We start from the raw sequence: 21,778 nt of genomic DNA, 5'->3' as shown, positions 1-21,778 counted from the left end.
ATTTTATTATCAAGAAGAATATTTGTCTATTTAAACTAAAGACTAAACAATCGCTCTTCTGATATTGACTAATATCAGTAACTAGACTCCTCAAATTTCTAGATTTGACCACAAGGAACCTTTCCAGAAAAATACATCTCACATAAATTGTTTATAGTATGTGTAACCATTAATCATAGACGTATATTACCATAAAATATTTACTTAAACTTAAAATTTAGTAATACAATTTTTACGACTACGAAAGGAATTGAGTTTTTGAAAACATCTGGTGCCAATTAAATATTGTAGAGCAAAAAAATATAATAAAATTATTACATGCCTGGAAATCATTTATAGTTATATTTTAATTATTAAATTTGCCTGTACGAAACTCGAAATAAGTACATATTTGCTGTAATCTAAGATCAGGTGCCCTGTATAGATCCCTAATAATTTTACTTAAAATATTTCATTTTTTTAGTCACATAATAAAAAAAAACATCGCTACACGTTCATCTTGTTAATAAACATTAACAGCGTGCTTGTTTTTTTTATTTAAAATGCTTTATCTTAAAGATTTTTTTCTAGAAAAAGAAAACATATTTTTTACAAGACAGAATTAGTAGGAAATCTATGTACATTTTGTATACAATACCGATTCGTTATCTACGTATACGATTACGCTTGTGAGCGTAGCTGACAAAAGCTCCGCAATAACCATTCAGAACATAGTTGGAGGCTCGTTGTTCGTCGGGCCGGGTTGTCGCTAGTTTATGAACTCGCACAATTATTCAATTCGTATATTTTAAATTTTGTGTAAGACGACCCGATTCCAAACCCGACTAGAGTACTTAATTATCTAACGACAATGTTGCATTTAAAGAACATTGCAAAATCGGTGGTGCCGCCCCTAAAGAGCTCCGTACAAAATGAAGCCGTCAATAATATCGCTAGAATTGCGCCGGCAGCTATTAACGTTTGTCTCCGAAACTACGCAAGCCATGAAATTCCAGACAGGCTGAAAGATGTGCCGACAAGTGCAAACCCAAGGTTCTTTGATATGGTGGAGTATTTCTTTCACAGAGCATGCCAGGTAATTGAAGATAAACTAGTGGAAGATATGAAGTCAAGAGTTTCAATAGAAGAGAAGAAAAAAAAAGTTGCCGGTATCTTGAAACTTATGCAGCCATGTGACCATATCTTGGAGATTCAGTTTCCACTAAAACGTGATTCTGGTGATTATGAAATGATTCTTGGGTACAGAGCTCAACATTCATCACACAGGACCCCGACAAAAGGAGGTAAGTTAACTGTATTGTTATTCTAAATTTCATTAAATTATAGAACATTGTTAACAGGATTTTTTATTTATAGCTCAAGAGACACGTGATGTTTGCGACTGTAGGTAGCATTACGTAGTTGTCTAACCAAAATATTCTTGCGGATAACCTACCATGTTTCATTAGATTTAATTGGATATTGTTGATGAACAAGATATCAATTTCATTTAAATTTATTTCGTTGCATTATTTCTAACCTAGTGACAACTTCATTTATTACGCCATATGTTTCCTAATCTAATTTGTAACTTTTATTTAGTACGTATATAATGTAATTATTAAGGTTTGAAAAATATACGTTTTTTTAAAATAATTTTATTACTAATAAGACTCTAAATTATATGGGTAAGTTTAGCGTAAATAACATGGTTTCACGTTTAGATATTAATAATTTTTGCAAATTTAATTTAAATCTAATATGGTAGTATTATTGCAACTTCATTTCGATTTACGTAAAACTATTGTTTTAATTATACTTATGGAAAAATTATTTAGCCAAAGAACAATGGAGACCGCTATGCTGGGAGATTCGCTGCGATATCGAATCAGAAATGAGATCCGCAGAAGAACTAAGATTTCCGATGTAGCTCGAAGAATTGCTCGTCTGAAGTGGCAGTGGGCGGGGCAAATCCATTGTACAACCGATGTCTGTATTAGCTGAAAGGTCCCCCACTGCGTGAATCGACGACATTTTAAAGTCTCGGGAAGTCGCTAGATGCGGGCAGCGCATGACCGGTCATCGTGGCGTTCTTGGGGGGCAGCATATGCGTTGAAGTGGGCGTCTATGGGCTGAAAAGAAGAAGAATAGAAATATGGGGTTAAAAATATAGGTTGTCTTATTCAATTACTAATATACAATTACCGTTTCACGTATTTCAAACAAAATAACAAACGGACGAGTCTATTAACCACTCTTTTGAAATATCTCTGACAATATGAATGACACACATAATTATTGCATTTCATTTGGTAATTCCGCTCCAACATAATTTTAATAACCAGCAATTTAGTAGTTTTTGTATGTCCGTTAATTAGCATACAAGCGTACATACAGCTTAAAGCTGGTCAATTTTATTGCAAGGTTACATTTCCACATAGCTTTTGTTTAACCTCCGAAACTTTATGTAGAACATTATATACAAATTTTATTGTAAATCACGAAATTAAGTAAAAGTAAGTAGAATACCATTTTAAGCATTTACCTTTTTATTCTCATTAGTGAAAAACATTCGTTATTTGCCTACGTTTTAAGTTTTTTTTTTAATCTAAAACCTTTGTCGCTTTAAATTTTTGCGCTACGTTTTGTTACTAAAGACATTCACATCAAGAATAGATCGTAAAAATTCGATATTATCCACGATTAAGAATAAATGTGCCTACTTTAATCTGCGTTCGTCCATTTTCTAGTCATATTAAATACTGCGGTAAATTGCTATAGTTATGTTTTTGATTTTATATTTTTGTCCACCAAATCATTTAATTCCTATTAATTATGCAAGACTGATATGATTGATGACTAAATAAATTAACTAGATCGAATGTTATATATAAGGAATATGTTAAAAATAACAGTAATCCTTGTTAGATGAGGCAGTTATTTTAAATTTAACCTGATGTTAGATGCAGCGTTAAGATAAATGATCTGCAATGCGTAACGGAAACAAAAAATTACGATTTATACGTTATACCGTCCAGTAGCATGAAAAGAGTAAGCCCCGGAGTCAGACAAAATCAATAACAGAAAGTACAATATCTAAACAAGTCAGTGGGGCAGTCAACTATAGACGTAATACAATTAATTAAAATTTTCATACGAATCTTAATTCAAAAATTGTCAATTAAATTATATCAAATGTATATTATTGTATATATACTATAACGGTGTTAATTCCCGTTAATAATGTATATCTATAAAAAATTAAAAAAAAAACGCCGTATAACACAGCAGCTAAAAAGAAAATTCGTTTAGCAATGCTTCATTAAAAGGTTATGAACAAAAATCACCTACAATCTTTATCGTAATATTGTACGTATATATGTTACATGAATTTATTGTTTCTACTGAAATACACCAGGACAATAATCTTTGGCAGTAGTTAGTCTCTTAGGAAAGATGTAAAATAACAATTCATTTTAATATGTAGTAAATCGAAATTTTGTCAATGCTCCTTCTACAATGCTACATTATTTATCCAATCAATTGTACATTCACCTCTTTTAACTTTTTGCACCTACAATCAATCAGCCTGTGTACTGGTCACAGCAGTATATTACAGTTGTTAAGGCAATCAACGAATACGCATTTTGGTACGACCGTAATAGAATTGCGCTGTAAATTTGTATATATATATATATATATATATGTGTGTGTGTGTGTATATATATATATATATATATATATGTAAATGGATGTAGGGATATGAAAAATATATTTGGATTATCGACATACAAAACAACGATAAGATAAAGCTACTAATTTTCGCATCATGCCTATAGCAACAGGAGGCGTGGCTGACGCGCGTCACATCGATAAACATTACGCAATCAAAATATTTTCACTTATTCTTCTTCACACTTACATATCCATTTAGTAACGATGGACAGTAAACTAAAGCATTTGCAAATTTAATAAATAAATATTCTTAACGCATTGAATTCCGAAGTCACGTTCTCCACACCCACCTTACGATGACGTCATATAACCTACAAATCGAAATTGTTTAGGTCAACGTTGGAACAACTTCTCGTAGTAAAAGTAGGGTTAACGCTAAACGTAAGTCTTCGTACGAACATTTGTGCGAAGCTTATGTTATTTTAATTTAGACAATAAATCGTTATATTAGTTTGTAAATGTTAATGTTCCTGATTTAAAATTTATATAAATAATTGAGCTGATTTATTAATATATCTATTGTTATTTTAACAATATGAACATTATTATATTAATTTCACACAGCCGAAAATCACTTTTAAATTTTTGTTCGCTTAATAGCCGATATATTAAGTCATATAAAAAAGCTATAAATACCCTTTAATAGCGTATTTTGTCTTTTATTATCCATGTTACATTAATTAGTTAGTATTGTTAAAAACCTCAAACATCGAAATTATTTATAAATGCAACAGATCAGTTTTTAGAAATTTATGCGTAGACTAAGCATTAAATAAAGCTCAGTTCTTAGACATAAAGAGTAAGCACTATAAGAATTATAACAATATCCAACGTTCTTGGAGTTCTATATCACAGAACAAATAGACTATTAAAAATATCGAAAAAAGGTGCTAACATAAGCGTACAGGAAACCGCTTCTCAAACAATAAAGCACAAAAATTGGCTGTAAAGATCTTAACTTAGTTAACTCAAAATAAAACAAAATTCTTTTTTAAAAAATAAGTTGTTTGTTTTATTGCAAACTATAAATAACACCATTTAATAATACACAGTGTATAGAAATAAATGTTTTCTGAACTATACGTAAATATTTTTGTAGCATCAGCGTAATACACGACGTGATGTAATATATTGAGTAACTAACGATTGCTTGTCTTGCTAAAATAGGTATACGATTCTCAACGGACGTTACCAGGGACGAAGTCAAAGCTCTGTCCGCTTTGATGACTTTCAAATGCGCGTGCGTCGATGTTCCCTTCGGTGGAGCCAAAGCTGGTATCAAGATAAACCCAAAAGAATATTCTGAACATGAACTTGAGAAGATCACACGTCGGTTCGCCCTCGAGCTTGCTAAAAAAGGTTTTATCGGTAAGGAAATATTTTTTATACATTCTAAAAAATATATTTGTTTAAAAGTGACTACAAAACATGTCTAGGTTTGTTGTGGGCTCTTGTCCTGATCAGGGTTCATTTGGAACCCTCGTAGTTTTCAGTTGTGATGATTCAATCTGATTCTAGGTTTTACCAAATCATTTCATTTGGCATCCTTCTCATGGCGTACACAAATGGCTACTATATTTACAATAATGATGTAAATAATTAAACAAGTTTTCTGGTTCAGATATAGTTACGTTTTCCTTTAATACCGTGCGGTGTAGTCGGAGGCCTTTGTGCGAAATACAAACAATAGCCTATTACGAACAGGAACGAATGAATATACAGCCATAACGACTACTCTAACCAATGTAATAAAATATTCTATTATATATTTTTTTTGTTTATATGTTATATCATCATACCACTTTTACATAAACAATCAAGATAATCAAACACTTATAGGTCACATACTAAATGTTTACATAGTTTTATTTGCTTCACACTTTACACATTTCATTAGATTAAATTCTGATCAGATTAAATTCTTTATTTAAGTAACAAAAATGTTTTTACTTATAATCTAGAGATGGTTTTTATCGGGAGTGTTTGTAAAGGAAACTTTTATTATTAACATCTCCGAACGTTTAGTAAACAGGACTTGAATAAAAACTGTTTTAAACAAGTAGATGAGAACAGTAAAACTGTGTGAAGTAATAAGTAATGCTGATTATCAAACCATCATTCATATATGTGAAGGAGGATGGGTAGAAGTCACATGTGTGTAGATGTATAACAAAACATTACTATTGACTAATGACTAATAACAAAACATTTAATTTATAAGAAAAAATATTATAACATTGAGTTATGTAATTATACAACCGTGAGAGTTAATATATAATTCACTATTTTATTTTAAATACTTAGCATCTCAAACTATTTCATTGTATTCTCATTTTTCAGTCTTACAAATTTTGACACAAATCAACAAAGGCAATCAAAATACATTTGATTAAATCAGAAAGTAAGTTTCTGTCTAATTTAAGGGCCTGGTGTGGATGTCCCAGCCCCCGACATGGGCACTGGCGAACGTGAAATGTCCTGGATCGCGGATACGTATGCTAAGACCATCGGTTACCAAGACATCAATGCCCACGCATGTGTCACCGGGAAACCCATCAATCAGGTAACTTTTAAATAAATCGAAACACGGTAATGATAGTGAGGAGGTCACATGGCCACTGGGAATTTGAGGTTTTGGAGTGCAGACCACGAACAGACGCAGCGTTGAACGTCCATTCATAATATACAGATGACTTTGTTAAGATAGTCGGAAGACGCTTCCTTCTGGTCTTATTGGAAATCCATAGAGTAGACCTATGTCCAGTAGTAGATGACCTATGGCTGAAAAATTGGTGATAATGGTTACAGCCAGTTTACGGAAAGTACATTTAAATGAGGTAAATTTAAGAAATTAGAATGTCTAAGACAATGTATATTATAATAATTACTTATAATTTTTCCTCAAAATAATTATTTAAAGGTATAATTTATCTAATATAATTTATCTCTGCAATCATTACATCACTCGTGACGTAAGCAGTTTTCAAAACATTCGTGAAGCGATATGATTATAGAATGACACAATTTCATAAGTGAGCTTAGTTTATTATTTGTATAGGTGTATATATTATAATAATAAGGCAAGCCTATACCGATAGTGTTAAACAGGTTAGTACAATAATAAATTTTATGTATCTTAGAACTCTTGAACTTGTTTCTCGGATCATATTAAAGTCATACTCGTAGTGTTACGCTATTTATCTTATATTGTAAATGTTAAAATTGGTTATTTTTAGGACAAAGGAATCTGTAAATACTTCTAAAATAGATAGAGAAAAATATCGATACATTTTTTGTGACAAAACGACGTTATTTTTAACCCAAAGATAATAATAGCCTACTATATTATAATTCTTTAATAGTGGCTTCCCAATCCGGTGAATGAATGTCATGGTTGGAGCCGAGGTTGTTGAGGGAGACCTCGAGTTTACTTATTGCAAAGAGTTCTAGCCTAACGGTGCAAACACTTTGAAGTTGTATATATATGGATTCTAAGTGACAACACCATTTCTAGCGTTGAAAAATATCAAAACAATTTTTTAAAAAAAAATTTGGATTGATGTGTAAAAAGTGGGCCTTATAAGAAGAAGAAAAAGATTCAAAGTCACCCAGAGAGCAGTGGAGATAGCCGTATTAAGAGTTTCACTGCGAAATCGAATTAGAAATGGGGAGACTTGCAGAAGAGTCAGGGTCACCGACGGTGCTCGAGGAATTGCTCGTCTGAAATGGCAGTGGCGGGGCAAGTCGCTCGTGGAACTGATGACCGTTAGAGCCGATAGGTTTTCGAATGGCGACCACGAGCGAGGTAGACACAGCGTTAATAGGCACCACAATGAGTGGACCGGCGACATAGTTTCAAGGTCGCGGGAAGTCGATGGATTTGGGCATCGCATGACCGGTCATCGTGGCAATTACATGCCTTGCAGTGGACGGCTATCTGTTCATAAGAAGAAGAAGAGTAAGCTAAAGCGGGTTTTGCTTTACAAATTCTGTTTGAATAATATCTTCATTAGGTCGAAAGGTGATACTTATCCATATCAGTCGTTGTGTATTTTACCGGTTTCTCTAGAATATACATTCGATAGTTTATAAAAAATTAAACAAACACTTCGCTTATGAAATAGTGATGCTATTTTACTTCATTATAACAGTTTTCTTTGCGATACACTATTAAACGATAGTTTTTATGTATTACCGCTTTACCACTTCGATGTTTGATTTAAGTAGGTTGAAGTTATTTACACACTTTACACTTTTTATTCAAAAACTCCTGAAAATTGTGGCATTCTTAATTTAAAATTTCATTACGTTTTATAAAATAGAGTTTATTTGTTTTTAACTAACAACTTAAATACATTTTACGTATAGGTGGAAAACGTAGAATTTAATGTCATATGTAAATTAATACCAGTTTCCCTGTTTATCTGTCAAAAAGACCCCATAATTGTTTGAGAATGAGAAATTTTTTTGTGGCAGACCACAGCGTGTGCAAAAATAATAGCTGCTGTAGCTTTTAAGTTCAGGAGTTGGGACTGCAGACCAGCTAACGAGAATGATCATGGACAAGATGCACAGCGTCGGAAGACGCTGTATGGATGCCGCGTCTAACCGGTCTTATTGGATATGTATTAGGAAGACCATGCCCAGCGGTAGACATCCTGTAGCTGATATGATGTTGATGCTTCTTTATTTTTGTCACAAATAAGCGCTATTTGCCCGAGTTCATAATATTATCGTTCTTAACAATATTTACAATAATTAACAACAATAATTAAGTTGGAGCGTCAGAAACGTCGAAAACGGCGGACGTTTAATTTAACAAGGTTTCACAGTATTATAACGTTACGTTTACATCACTTTACTAGTATGTAGCGTGATTCGATTCGATTTCGCTGCCTTAAAAGAAGTCTTAGGACGATCTCTTCGAAACAGAGAAAGCTAGTTCCTAAAAAACACTACTGATATCGCCTAAAACTGAAAGATAATCGCAATATTTTTTTAGTAACAATTTTCAAGATTATTTCTCTACTTTTATTTATAAAAGAGATAGAGAGAAGTAGTGCTGCAGTGTTACTTTGGCATTATTGGATTAGTTTCCTACCTACAAACAAGATACCTGAGTTAAATGTGTGGTCTTGGTATAATGTGATTCCAGCTACAACCTCGCCAACATATTGATCCCAGGGCTTTTCTTACCTAATCATGTATTCTATTTTTATGTATATACCATCTAAACTTTTAATCTTTTTCTGTGATGAAATTGTACATCGAAAGTAATAATTTTATAGATTACAATAACAATTTGAAATGTTTAAATATCAAAAGGTGTAAAATTTATTACTTGTTTATAACTTTAATAATGAATTATGTTTAACGATCGGACACCGAATATACGGTTGCATATTTATTTAAAGTCTTTATTCATTATTGAAAGCTTATTTTGTATCTAAAAATCATAAGATGTTAATGAGTGAATGAAAGACGAATAACAATATCTTGTGCGAACGAAATGACAAACTACATCTGGTTGTGTAAAGAGAAACACTCCAATGGCATTTTTTAAAATTTATCAATAAATATTTCACAGAAGTCGCTTCTATAACTTCTTGACAAAACAGACAAACGAACATTTAAATTACGAGAATCTTTGGCAATGATGTCGATTAATTATTTTGTTTTCATTTAAGCTATATAAATTATTATTGTTGATTTTTTCATTAAAAGATAAGCTGTTGTGCAGTGTCTTTCTGCTTCTTCTCTACAACTATAACAAAGAAGAAGAGTAGAGTCAAAAGTTGAGTAGAGTCAAAAATATGACTCATTTAAAAAAAAAAGTTAACGGTAAATATTAGTTCGAATAATAGTTACAATGTTAAATAAATTAATTTCATTTTACATAACTTAAGGTACATATGTCTGTAATTATTTAATTAAAATATTTATGAAATCGAGCAATTTTACCAATATTTCAAGATATTTGTGATTATCATAATTATGTATATAACTTTACTTAGTCAAAAATAACTTTACGTGTAAATATGAACGCTAATAACCGATGTCTGTTAATGAGACTAACAAGTGACTTAATAAGTTTCTCTAATTAGACAATAATAATTGGTGAACTTTTTTGCCAAAACTCTCGTGGAGCGCGCCAACTTCCAAATTCAATTACGAATGCGATTTCAAGTGAAGCACTAAAGGTGCGTATGCGTATTGCGTCAATAAAAGCGTAATAATATTATAATTTTCTTACACAGGGAGGTATCCACGGTAGAGTTTCTGCTACAGGTAGAGGAGTGTTCCACGGCTTGGAGAACTTTATTAATGAAGCCAACTATATGAGTATGATTGGTAAGTCTTACATTATTTGATAACAATTCATCTAATAGTATCTTATTTTCCCGTATAATTATATTCTGTTCAAATATGTTCTCACAATACATAGTAAATCATAAAACGTTTAAATTTAGTCTTTGTTTCAACTTGCAGTTTGCCTTAATAAGTTTGTAACGAGAAAAATTTATGCAACGTCATGTTTTGTTAAACTTAGGTATGACATGCGAATGATTATTCTTAACAATCCATTTTAGATCCACGTTTAAGCTCAAGGTTATTTTACTCTAACAAAAAAAGTCGCTTAGAACTAGTTTCATAGGTTGCGAAATAGAAATGTCGAACATTTTTATTGAACTAAAACTGAAACGATGTTAAATAGATTATTCGTGTAAAGTAAGTCTTTAAAATCTGTCTTAATATAGAATATGCATACTGTAAACATCTTTTTATCATCTTTTTTTATCAATCATGATAACTTAATAGGAACAAAACAACAACTGCTTTACTTTGTCTCTATGGACATGATTCATTGATAACGAATGTTCTTAATGGCTAACGACAATCACGATGATATTATTGAATGGAAATTGTAACAGAAGAAAAACAGTAACGTTCGGTATGCGTTAATATGACATGTCATTATTACAGAACCAGAAATAAAGTTGTAAATACAGTTTTTCACTTTTGCGTAAAACTATTTAAAATATTCAATATTTGTTAATTGTTGCTTCACAAAATTAATTTTTAAACGGTTAATCTATACACGTTTTAGAAATAACAAGTTAAGTTACTTCAAATAGAATAAGAGTAGTAATAGTAAAATAAATAGTATATAGTAATAGTAAATAGTTGCAAATGAATTTTGACTGTACACTATTTTATTTTTTTCGTATTTTAATTATGGAAGATATTCTCAAATGTCACGAATTTTACACGATTTTTGTGAGGAAATAATTTACTTTATAAAAAAATATTTGGGAGGGGAGAGAGGGGTATTTAATCAACAATGTCAAATTCTGCTTCGTTTCAATTGTCCCGTACCGAATTGTTAAAAATAAGATTAAATCTATGTCATAAGAAATTACAATTAAAAAATTGCATAGAACTTCTTTCCAGACGTTTATACAAAAATTGAAATCATAATTCGTATATGTTTATGTATAGTACCCGCTTCTTTATTATTATTGAAGCCGGTTATAACAAATGTGTTTCCAGGTACCACGCCCGGTTGGGGCGGTAAGACCTTCATTGTGCAGGGCTTCGGTAACGTTGGTCTGCATACATGCCGTTATCTCGTCCGCGCCGGGGCCACTTGTGTTGGAGTGATTGAACATGACGGTGCCATTCAGAACCCTGAGGGAATTGACCCTAAGGTATTATGTTGATTAAGCTTGTGATCTATCCACGTTTGAGGTGTTCCTTGTTGAAGCATATCACAAATACACTAGTATAATATCATAAACCATTCGAGCGTTTAACTTTCACCTTGAACCTTGAAAAGGTTATTTTAAGTCCTGAGGTGATCAAAGATGTGGTTTTTTCTTTAAAGGTTTTACAATATTCTTCATAGGAAATATAGCATAAGAGGGGTGTTTTTGACGTTTTTTTTTTTCTTGTCACCTCATTTAAAAAAAAAACATTCTTACTAGCGGGTATTTTCAATTTCAGAAAATTAAATGCTAAATAAATATGAGTTCACATCGCAGCTGTCACCGTTTTGGCTATGCTCTTGTTTTAGCGTTTGAAAGTGCCCAGAATAGAATTAGTAGGTTACCTATTTTTATCCAAGAGTAACCCAAAAACGATATTCAATGACTGTCTTCTTATTTGTATAAGCTTGAACCTGCGGCTCTTTATTTGACATGTTACATTATTTGTGCAGTTTTCCATATCGTGTGCCATTTAAATATATTTAATATTTCATTTGAGAGTTAGAAAATATAAAAATCTTCACTATGCAATTGGGTACAAATACAATGGCGCTCTTTTCTGTCATTGGAACGCTGAAAAAAATTAATGCAATTAATAAACGCGAGCGGGTAGATTATTTTTTTAAATAAACAATGAGATTTTACGGCGGACATTTAACGTTTGATGAACCCTTAAAATGAAAGTACTACTCGCGACGCCCATGCTTAAGTCGTCGTACCAAGGTTCGGTAGCACTACAACATGTTCAGAAGTATAAAAAACCTCCTGAGTCCCACGAGCGAACTTAAGCTCTTAAAGAAAGCTCACGTACTTGCTGTTAACAGGTTTAGGTTAGACGTCTTCAGCGCTCTTCCACTTCAGATCTCTCATCACAATCATTATCTAATTACTATCATATCATCATCATGACTATCTTGAGTGTTGTGTAGGGGATCCCAATGATGGTTCTTTGAACTAATAATAAACCGATATACATAGGTTTGACATGAATATTTCCAGTCATTTAATTAGCAAAATACATCACAATAGACCTTGTATTAATATGTATGTACTCTTAGATACAGATGGTCGCTCGGGCCTTTAGATTTTGGAGTGCAGATTAGGCCGCTTCTAGTCTTATTGGAAGTCTTATCAGTGACGTCTTTAGGGTGAAATAATGATGAAGATATACTAATTTTTATCACCTTAAAACTGTGGTCACACCATAGAATGGAACGTTTGAATGACGATAGCTGCTCTTCACAGACGATAACTTATTATTTACAACATATTACAAAAGTGTTGTTATCTTAGGCTTTGGAGGACTACAGAATTGAAAACGGCACGATTGTCGGCTTCCCCGGCGCCAAACCGTACGAGGGCGAGAACATGCTATACGAGAAGTGTGATATTTTAGTACCCGCTGCCGTTGAACAAGTCATCCACAAGGAGAATGCTCACCGAATTCAGGCAAAGGTTAGTTTGTGTAACATATGTTGTCTTAATGGTGGCTTTATATGTGACAATTTTTAACACACATGCCAAATGTGCTTTGTTTTTTGTTACATCTATTTGTCTTAAATACGATTTTTTTATATAAAAAACTGTAAAACAAATATTTTTTTAATTAACTTATCTTTGAATATATCAGATAAATTCTGGGTAAATACATATGTTACGTCCAAACCATCATCTGATAATAGTTTCTCTTTCGATAAGATAAAAAGAACAGTTTTGTCAAAACATTAAGATAAAATGCTTACTTAATATTTAATGTTCTATGTTAACAAAATGCTAATTGAATCTTCCATTTTAATATTATATTGTTCATTTTATAAAGTAATAATTCACAGTAAGAATTGACTACCCAAAATTTGCGCTTAGAAATTATTGTCAAATAATGAAACGTTAAAACACGGCTGTTTGTAAATTAAAAAAAATCACAGCCTTTGTTAACCGAAACAAAGGCCGTGAAACTTACATACAATCATTTGACAGCAATATTCAAAAACAAAATAACAAATGCAATCATTATCAATTCAAAAACAATATTAAATTACAAAATTAAGATTGCCAGGCCTCTGTTACTAATGAAAACTTATCTCTAAACTTTGATTAATGCTGCCTTTTTCCTCCTTATCGACACAAAACGTTTTAAGAACACTATCGGTTATCATTGATACGGCGATACATGTTACGTGTCGGCACAAATGTCAGGCTATATCATTGTTATTTTGATTATACATATCAATCATCTAACCCTCCAGATAAGAAGTTATGAATTACCTAAACAGGTAGGTACTGGTGACGATTGAATGAATCGAGACATCGTAATAAAATTATGTGTTAATAAATTGTAAATAGAGCCAAGGTTTATTTGTAAAAAATAGTTAATGTTATGATTATTTTTATTTCATTAGATCATCGCAGAAGCTGCCAATGGCCCGACCACACCGGCTGCCGATAAAATTCTCATCGACCGCAACATACTCGTCATTCCTGACTTGTATATTAACGCTGGCGGTGTCACCGTTTCCTTCTTCGAGTGGCTTAAGAACCTCAACCACGTCTCTTATGGACGTCTCACTTTCAAATATGAAAGAGAATCTAACTACCATCTGCTGGGTAAGTTCGTTCTTATGAAGATAGATACCGCGTACAGGATTTATATAAAAATAATATTTAACAGTACACATTTAATAAAGAAACACACACAAATCAGTTAAAAGTAATCTTACGATAGCCACATGCGGTCTGCATGCTCTTTGTTATATTGACAATGAGTTGATATAAATCAACTAGTGATACAATGTATAGAGTTCCTAGGGCTAATATTTAAAAAAAAAAACTGGAATCAGCATTTACAATTTTTTTCCTAAACTCTTAAAAAAATATATATTTGAATGATAAAAGATTAAAAACTATGTAAATGTCTACAAAAAAGGTACTATCTATGAAAATAAGCTATATTTTGAAATTCAATCTATTATCACCTTTAAGAAGTTAATTATTTAGTTTTATATTCTTTACACAGAATCCGTACAAGAATCCCTAGAAAGGCGATTCGGTCGCGTCGGAGGTCGCATTCCGGTTACGCCTTCTGAATCATTCCAGAAGAGGATTTCCGGTGCTTCTGAGAAAGACATTGTGCATTCTGGCCTCGACTACACTATGGAGCGATCTGCAAGAGTATGTTCTTAAAATGTCTTTTATGTACAAATCATGTACAATATTAGTATCATATATTTATAAAAAACATATTAGAATCTAAAATACATGATAATTACATACCTTTCTGTAATGATGACATCAAATGTTTAATATTTTTAGTGTAGTATTAACTGTTAAAACTGTAATGTATTATTACAGAAATTTATGATACAACTTAAATAACACCTAACTTGAGACTTTTGTATTACTCTTATTGACAAGTTTATTAACACTACCTATTTATCAGTGATCTTAAATTGACAATCTCATAATTTGCTTAAAAATTTTAAATACAAATTATGTTGTTAGTCTTAAAAATTCTAATTCTTTTTCTGTTTTTCAATTTACATTAATATTCGTTTTGATAATAGGCAATAATGAAGACTGCAATGAAGTTCAACCTGGGGCTAGATCTGAGAACCGCTGCATATGCAAACTCTATCGAGAAGATATTCACAACTTACGCCGATGCCGGCCTCGCTTTCTAAATACATTTACTTCCAGAAATAATTGTCTGCATTTTATAGACACCATTTAGTAATCCTTGAGCACTCAGTGTACTATTTAAGACATAATCACAGTATTTTTTTTTGTTCAAATCATGGCTTTTTTAATTTAATTATAAGAATAACTTTGTTAAAACTTTAAGTGAAAATTTAGTTTTTGATTTGTATTGTCTTCAATTAAATAAATTTTGTTTTACTGTTACTGGATTTTTACTCCTCAGTATACTACGATGACAATGTTTGATTGACTATTTTACCAATAAGTAACAACTTTTTTTACTATTTCGCTTATTATATTCTATATACAGAAGATACTTACTTACTTTTTAAAAGTAAAGTTTACTTCAGCATTCACATTCCTTAATTCAAGTGGCATTGCTTGATATCTGGTGACATTTATATTTTACATTTAGGATATTACTTAATTTCAATACCAAATATTATATCCCAATTCAGTTTCCACTGGAGCTATTAACACAAAGTAATGCCCAAGAAAACTGTTGAGACAGTCAGCTCTGTGTTTGAGTTCATTGTTAGTAAGCAACAATTTATTATTAAATTGAATGCCTTTTTGTTCTCTTATCTATTAAGACATTTACAAAAATAATTAATTCGTTAATCATAACAATGATTAACGCGTGAAAAAGCAATGTTTAATTGCCATGAGTACACCTATTACTTTAAAAATAAGGAGGTATCATCAGCAAAGCACAATGTCACATAGACCTTTCATGAAAAACAACAACATTGTTTTAGATTAACTTTAATATAAAGGGGCTAAGAATAGAACCTTATTGAATAATATCTTTACTAGAGAACCTGCAGATTTAGAAACAATTAAATTTCGTCTGAACTTTTTGATCATGTGGCAATATTTAGTGTAATGCCATTTGCAATTTTGCACACGTTTACTTTACTCTTTTCCATTAAATTTAGGAATATACCTATTTTAATACAACTGTTGCAAATCTACTACACGTAACGTAAGTAAATTATGATATACTATCTTTAAAGAAATTCATTGTTCCGAGAAAGGGTTTTGGTTTTATTTATTGAATCAAGCGATAACTTCGAAAAAATTATATTACTGAATAGTAATAATGATTTGTATGAGCTGATGACATAAAAATTAAATTATACGCTCATGTCACATATTTGATTTTTTTGTCTGGCCTGTGTTGATATACAATAAAGGGTAAATAAATAAATAATATACTTTAAGCAACAATGAAGTGAAGGCCTATTGTACGACAACCAATGGGGATAGTGAAAAAAATACGTGATTACAAACTTAAATAAACAAATCGCTATACTTAATATTTTTAAAAAAATGTATTTAATTTTAAGGATTTAATGCAATTATAGGGGATTATGATATTATATTTAATGCAATTATAGGGGATTGAATATGAGTTACGGAGATAATTCAAGATGGTGTATCATATACAAAGAAGCTACGGCTGGCTATATTCGAAAGTGGATGGGTGCTGTTAGCCGTTTTGGCTTTTACAGCTTCATCGGACTCAGGGCTCGCGGATCCGAAAGCAACGACCACATCACTGCCGGCATCCGAATTCGAATCTGACAAATTCTAATGCCCACGAAAGATTTGGCAAATATTGTGGTCGCGTTAGTCAGCAATACGAAGCTTAAACACATGCTATTTATGTATATAGAGTTTATAAATAAAAAGATAGAAACTAGTTAAAAATTTTAGTTCAAAGTTCTTTATAACAGGATACGAAACAAGATATTTTACTAAAAATCGTCTTACCGTCTTACCTTTAATAATGTGTAGCAAAATAGGCATTTTAAATCGCTGTTACGTGACATTAAGTGTTCTGACTAGCCCAGTATTTTTAATAGAGTATAAACAATAGTAATACATACTATTACTATTTGGCGGTAGAAAAATGCTTCCCTAGAAAAGTATTGATATAATTACCTATATAAGCTGTAAGTGTAAATAACAGAACTTTAGAACGCAGCCACTTACGTGTATGCTGTCGCTGTCAATGTCACGTAATGTGATAAATTATTTGAGATATCACTCGATTTTTGTATTTTTGGAAAACTGAGTCAAGTATAGCGTAAAAATGTTTATTTCTCCGTTTGTTGTTACAATACTAGTCACATTAATTAGTGGGATATTCTCCAAAAGCGTGGAGTTAACATTTGAACTTCCTGATAGTGCAGTAGAATGTTTTTATCAAGAAATCGAAAAGAATACTTCAGCTTCATTAGAATATCAGGTAAGAGATGCATTGAATTGTGAGTCCTATGGCACACATTGAGATCTATGTTATTTTATTGTTTTAGGCATCAATTGTATGTTAGACAACTAACTTCCATATTATTAATCATGTTCAAAATAAATCATTCTAACCTGTGCATGTTGTAAGCCAAACGTATAGCAAAAATATATTAATAAACTATTTTTATTATAGACTTATAAAATGTCAACATTAATTTAATAAAAACAATATCTCTTTAAACAGGTTATCACTGGTGGTCAGAATGATGTTGATGTCAAAGTAGAGGGCCCAAATAAACAAATTATATATCAACAACAAAAAATGCAATATGATTCACATCAATTTACAGCTTTACAAACAGGTAATTTTTTTGATATTTTTTTCTGTTCAACAACTGACTATATTATTTTCTTTACTTTTTGTAATTTCTGTTTAAAAATTTTGCTCTTTAGCTTACATGCCACGTTTGTTTTGTTTTAGGCGTGTACAAAGTGTGCTTCAGTAATGAATTTAGTACTTTCTCTCATAAGCTTGTATATATGGAGCTGAATGTTGGACCTGAACAACCCTTACCGGGAGTTGGAGATCATGCTACTGTTTTAACACAGGTTTGATTTTTAATGATATTGTATTTAATTAAAATAAAGTTATTAAAAAAAAATTGTCCTTGACAATTTTGCAGCAGTTGATATATCCATAATTAATAATTTAACAACTACTACTCTTTAGTTTACCATTTATTTTTGTAATGATTAAAATATATTCAAATTTGCAGTTAGAAACGTCGGCGGAAGAAATTCATTCTGCACTTAATAGAATTATTGACCATCAAACTCACCATAGATTAAGAGAGGCTCAAAGTCGTAAGAGGGCAGAAGATCTGAATGAGAAAGTGTTCTGGTGGTCAATGGGAGAGACACTAGCAATTGTGTGTGTTGCCTTTGCACAGGTTATGGTATTGAAGAACTTCTTCAGTGACAGACCAACTTTATATAATCGAATGTAATAGCTAAAGTTTAATAGTTTATTTATATTAATACATGTCATGGATTTCAAAGTCTTTTTTAATTTATTTTTGTGGGGCTCATGCACAAATTTAGTTATTTCGTTTAAGCTAATGCTTAAAATAAAATTAAAAAACCACCATATCCTGGTAATAAACAATGTATTTTGATGTCATTAAATTTTCATTGGTTCCTCGCAGAAAAAATTGTCAGTATAAGATGTACATTATGAACATACCATGTACATTATGAACCTAATAATTTCCAAATTAAAATATTTCTTTTTGAGGAGGAAATTTATAGATCTTTATTTCAAATAAATTACTTCCAAAGGTGCTAAAAATAACCTTAATACAGCCTTAAGGTCTTGCTAACTTGCTCAATTAAGTACAGTGCAAAATGATAAAATAATTTTTATAAAACTGGTTTTACAAGTACCATTTACAATTTTACCGAGTTGAACATGTACAGTATGTTTGGTTGTAGGTGTACAAGCTTTAAATCCAAATCTAAATTTTGTTGTTATGTAAAAGGAACATTTTTCATAAAAATGTAATAAAACTTGTCCAAATTACATCCCTTACTACTTTATTACACACAAGATAGTGCATGTGAGACTTTTTAACAAAAGTAATGTTCAGTATGCTTAAATTTGAACATTATCATTTGAAGTAGTTAAATAAATATTTTTTTTATTAAATTTTATATATCTGTTTATACCAAGCCTTTGACTATTTTCAGAAAATTAAAATTGATTTATATTTTGTATATAGCTTCATAACTGAAAATAAGGGAACATTTTTAAGAGTTATTTTGTATCATGCAAAATAAAATGTAAGTAAAGATTTAATAATAATATATAATTAACAATGATTTAATAATTATAAATTTAGGTAATATGTGAAATATCATTTTAAAAGTTAATTCTACAGTATGTCACAGATTTAGCATTGTCAAATTGTAGTGGACAATGCTATATCATGTAACATTATTAAAAAACTAGTGAATACACATAGGCATGTTTCTAATATTAAAATTATGAAGTTTTAGTTTTAGGTTATAGAACATTCAATTTAAATTGTTTCCTTTTTCTTAACATCTTTATGTTGTATATGTATCTTTATGTTTTGTACCTTTCTGTCTGCGGATACATAAATTAAATCTTCTGTATGTATAATAGGATTTAATCTTTTTCAAGAACAATTGAAAAATCTTTATTCTACTACAAAAAATTGTATTTATGTAAAGGTATTTGACAGACAGTAATGTGAACAAATCTTTTTAAATAATATTGAATGAAAACATTCACTATGTTAAATGTTTTAAAGTCATTAAACCATTAACTTTTCAAGCACTTAGGGCAAATGTTTCAATCCTTACTGATCCTTATGATTTATTGAAGTTTATATATGAAGTATTATTTACTTTTACTATAGGATTTTATAAAAAAAATAATTACATTTCAAGTACACTGTTTTAGGAAACTTTCTATTTACATAAAGATCATTGTATATGAAATAACTTTTAAAACAGTACCAATAAAGCAAAAACTCCATTAACCAATGCACAAGGATAAGCTATAAGAGGTCGCTGTTCAGCATCTCCTGACATAGTTACAAATAATCTACTAGCCGAAAGTGCTGACCAAATTACAGCAACAGCGGATAAACTTAGTCCTATTGTTCCTTCCAGTGATAAAAATATCCCTAATCCTGCAAGAGCTACCATGGGCAACATACAATATCCTAAAACACTGGCAACACTCAAGACAGTAAAAACACCTTCACTTCGACTCATAAGTGATAATAAACAATACATTAAAATAACAGACATCACAGAGAGACCATACACATATCCAAAATGTGCCTTATTACCTGATAAAAACAAACAAACTGCCAATGCTAAACAAAATGCAATAGGACCAGCTATGTCAGTATCTCTTAACAAAAAGTTAGCATCATCTGCCTTTGACTGGCCATGAAAGGGATTAAGTACTGCTAAAGTTTTCTCTAAAATTCTATCAGGGTATATTTCCAATTCATCCAATAGAGGTGGTTCATCAAATTCTGTTGTTGTTGTAGCTGTTTCTCCTGGTATAGGCGCAGGAGTAAATATGCTTGGATTATAGTATTGATTGTTATTGGCAGGAACTTGCTGCGATTGTACTTGATCATAAGCAAAACTTTGATCCACTGGAAAAGTCTGGAAATCTGAAATAATACAGTAAAAGAAGTCATGCGGGATTAGAGGTTCTTGTTAATAATTCATTTAAAAATATGATTTAATCACAATAAATATTTACCTAGGGTTTGAGCGGAATCAGGAAAATTATTTGAAGTCTCAAAGGAGTAATTTTGACCATCATTTGGAGGTTGCCATGAATAATCATTTGGATTGTTATACGCAGCCATTCTGAATATCGACTATACGCTCGACTTCTCTTTTATAAATAGTTTGAAAAGTAAATAACGAAGCAACTAAGGAAAAGATTTTTTTAAATATTTGAAATAATAATATGACGGAAATTGCCAAGTTGTATATTGTCAAAAATGCACTCTGACGTTAATACTTTCGTTGAAAAATCAATAGACCTGTACATATTTATAATTTCTGTGAAAAGATTATGAAATATGTTTATTTAAATTTGCTGTAATTTCCAAAAAGTTATTGATGATATACTTTTACGTGTATTTATTATTAAATTTGAACTAAAATAGGAAAGGGTGTTGCAAATTAATAAACCTATACGCGATTAGCTTTTGCGGGCGGTGAGTTATTGCCTGAAAACGTATCTGATTTTCCTTCGATAAAATATATGCGATTAGCGGGTGGAAGTGCGTTGCCACCTGAGCGCGTTGAAAAAAAAAGATGATAGCGAAGATTGATCGAGATGCTGTTTTCACATATGTACAAAGATTATTTACAACTAACACGCCCTTAACAAAAACACCGGCCTAACACTAATGGCGTCCGAATTAAAATCGGCCTTCGAATTTTAATTTGAATGCACTTGAAAGATTTAACATAAAAGTGTTGTGACTGTAGCGGCCAACAATACGGAGCGTGAATGATACAAACTCCACTTTTTATTTGATAATCATACAGTCGCAACTTCCTTCTTCTTCGATTTACATCATTAAAAGAAATAAAATATTCATTATATTTCCTTTGTCTCTTCTATCCTTGAAATATTGATGTTTGTACTATTCAAATTAGTAGCACGGCGAATTTCATTGTAGTCTGTTCTTTAGATTAAACCTATGTTATCTGTTTCGTAATTGTATTATTTATTTAGTCGCGTCTGACTTTTGTACGATTTATTTTATATTAGTAGTATGGAAATG

General features: G+C 31.2%; 3 protein-coding genes across 3 annotated transcripts; 2 read left to right on the top strand and 1 right to left on the bottom strand.

The window, feature by feature from the left end:
• The first annotated feature begins 690 nt into the window (after positions 1 to 690).
• Gdh (glutamate dehydrogenase, mitochondrial) lies at positions 691 to 15,377 on the top strand. The gene is made up of 9 exons (XM_068768767.1): positions 691 to 1,283; positions 4,882 to 5,082; positions 6,138 to 6,277; positions 9,972 to 10,065; positions 11,266 to 11,423; positions 12,774 to 12,935; positions 13,880 to 14,084; positions 14,494 to 14,648; positions 15,041 to 15,377. The coding sequence occupies exons 1-9, from the start codon at positions 851 to 853 to the stop codon at positions 15,155 to 15,157; spliced, it is 1,665 nt and encodes a 554-aa protein (XP_068624868.1). The 5' UTR covers positions 691 to 850; the 3' UTR covers positions 15,158 to 15,377.
• Positions 15,378 to 17,168: 1,791 nt separating this feature from the next.
• Positions 17,169 to 18,614, top strand: p24-1 (p24-related-1). The gene is made up of 4 exons (XM_068767693.1): positions 17,169 to 17,427; positions 17,674 to 17,791; positions 17,911 to 18,038; positions 18,206 to 18,614. Exons 1-4 carry the CDS (start codon positions 17,272 to 17,274, stop codon positions 18,434 to 18,436), a joined length of 633 nt encoding a protein of 210 aa, XP_068623794.1. The 5' UTR covers positions 17,169 to 17,271; the 3' UTR covers positions 18,437 to 18,614.
• Positions 18,615 to 19,363: 749 nt separating this feature from the next.
• Positions 19,364 to 20,977, bottom strand: Yip1d1 (Yip1 domain-containing 1). The gene is made up of 2 exons (XM_068768196.1): positions 20,737 to 20,977; positions 19,364 to 20,644 (listed from the first exon to the last, which is right to left on the bottom strand). Exons 1-2 carry the CDS (start codon positions 20,843 to 20,845, stop codon positions 19,959 to 19,961), a joined length of 795 nt encoding a protein of 264 aa, XP_068624297.1. The 5' UTR covers positions 20,846 to 20,977; the 3' UTR covers positions 19,364 to 19,958.
• Positions 20,978 to 21,778: the final 801 nt, after the last annotated feature.

This window comes from Battus philenor, unplaced genomic scaffold, assembly GCF_028537555.1.
Source record: "Battus philenor isolate CCGP_79_NKW_IND1 unplaced genomic scaffold, ilBatPhil1.0.hap1 SCAF_10, whole genome shotgun sequence".
NCBI lineage: Eukaryota > Metazoa > Arthropoda > Insecta > Lepidoptera > Papilionidae > Battus > Battus philenor.
This window is presented reverse-complemented; position numbering and strand designations above follow the sequence as displayed.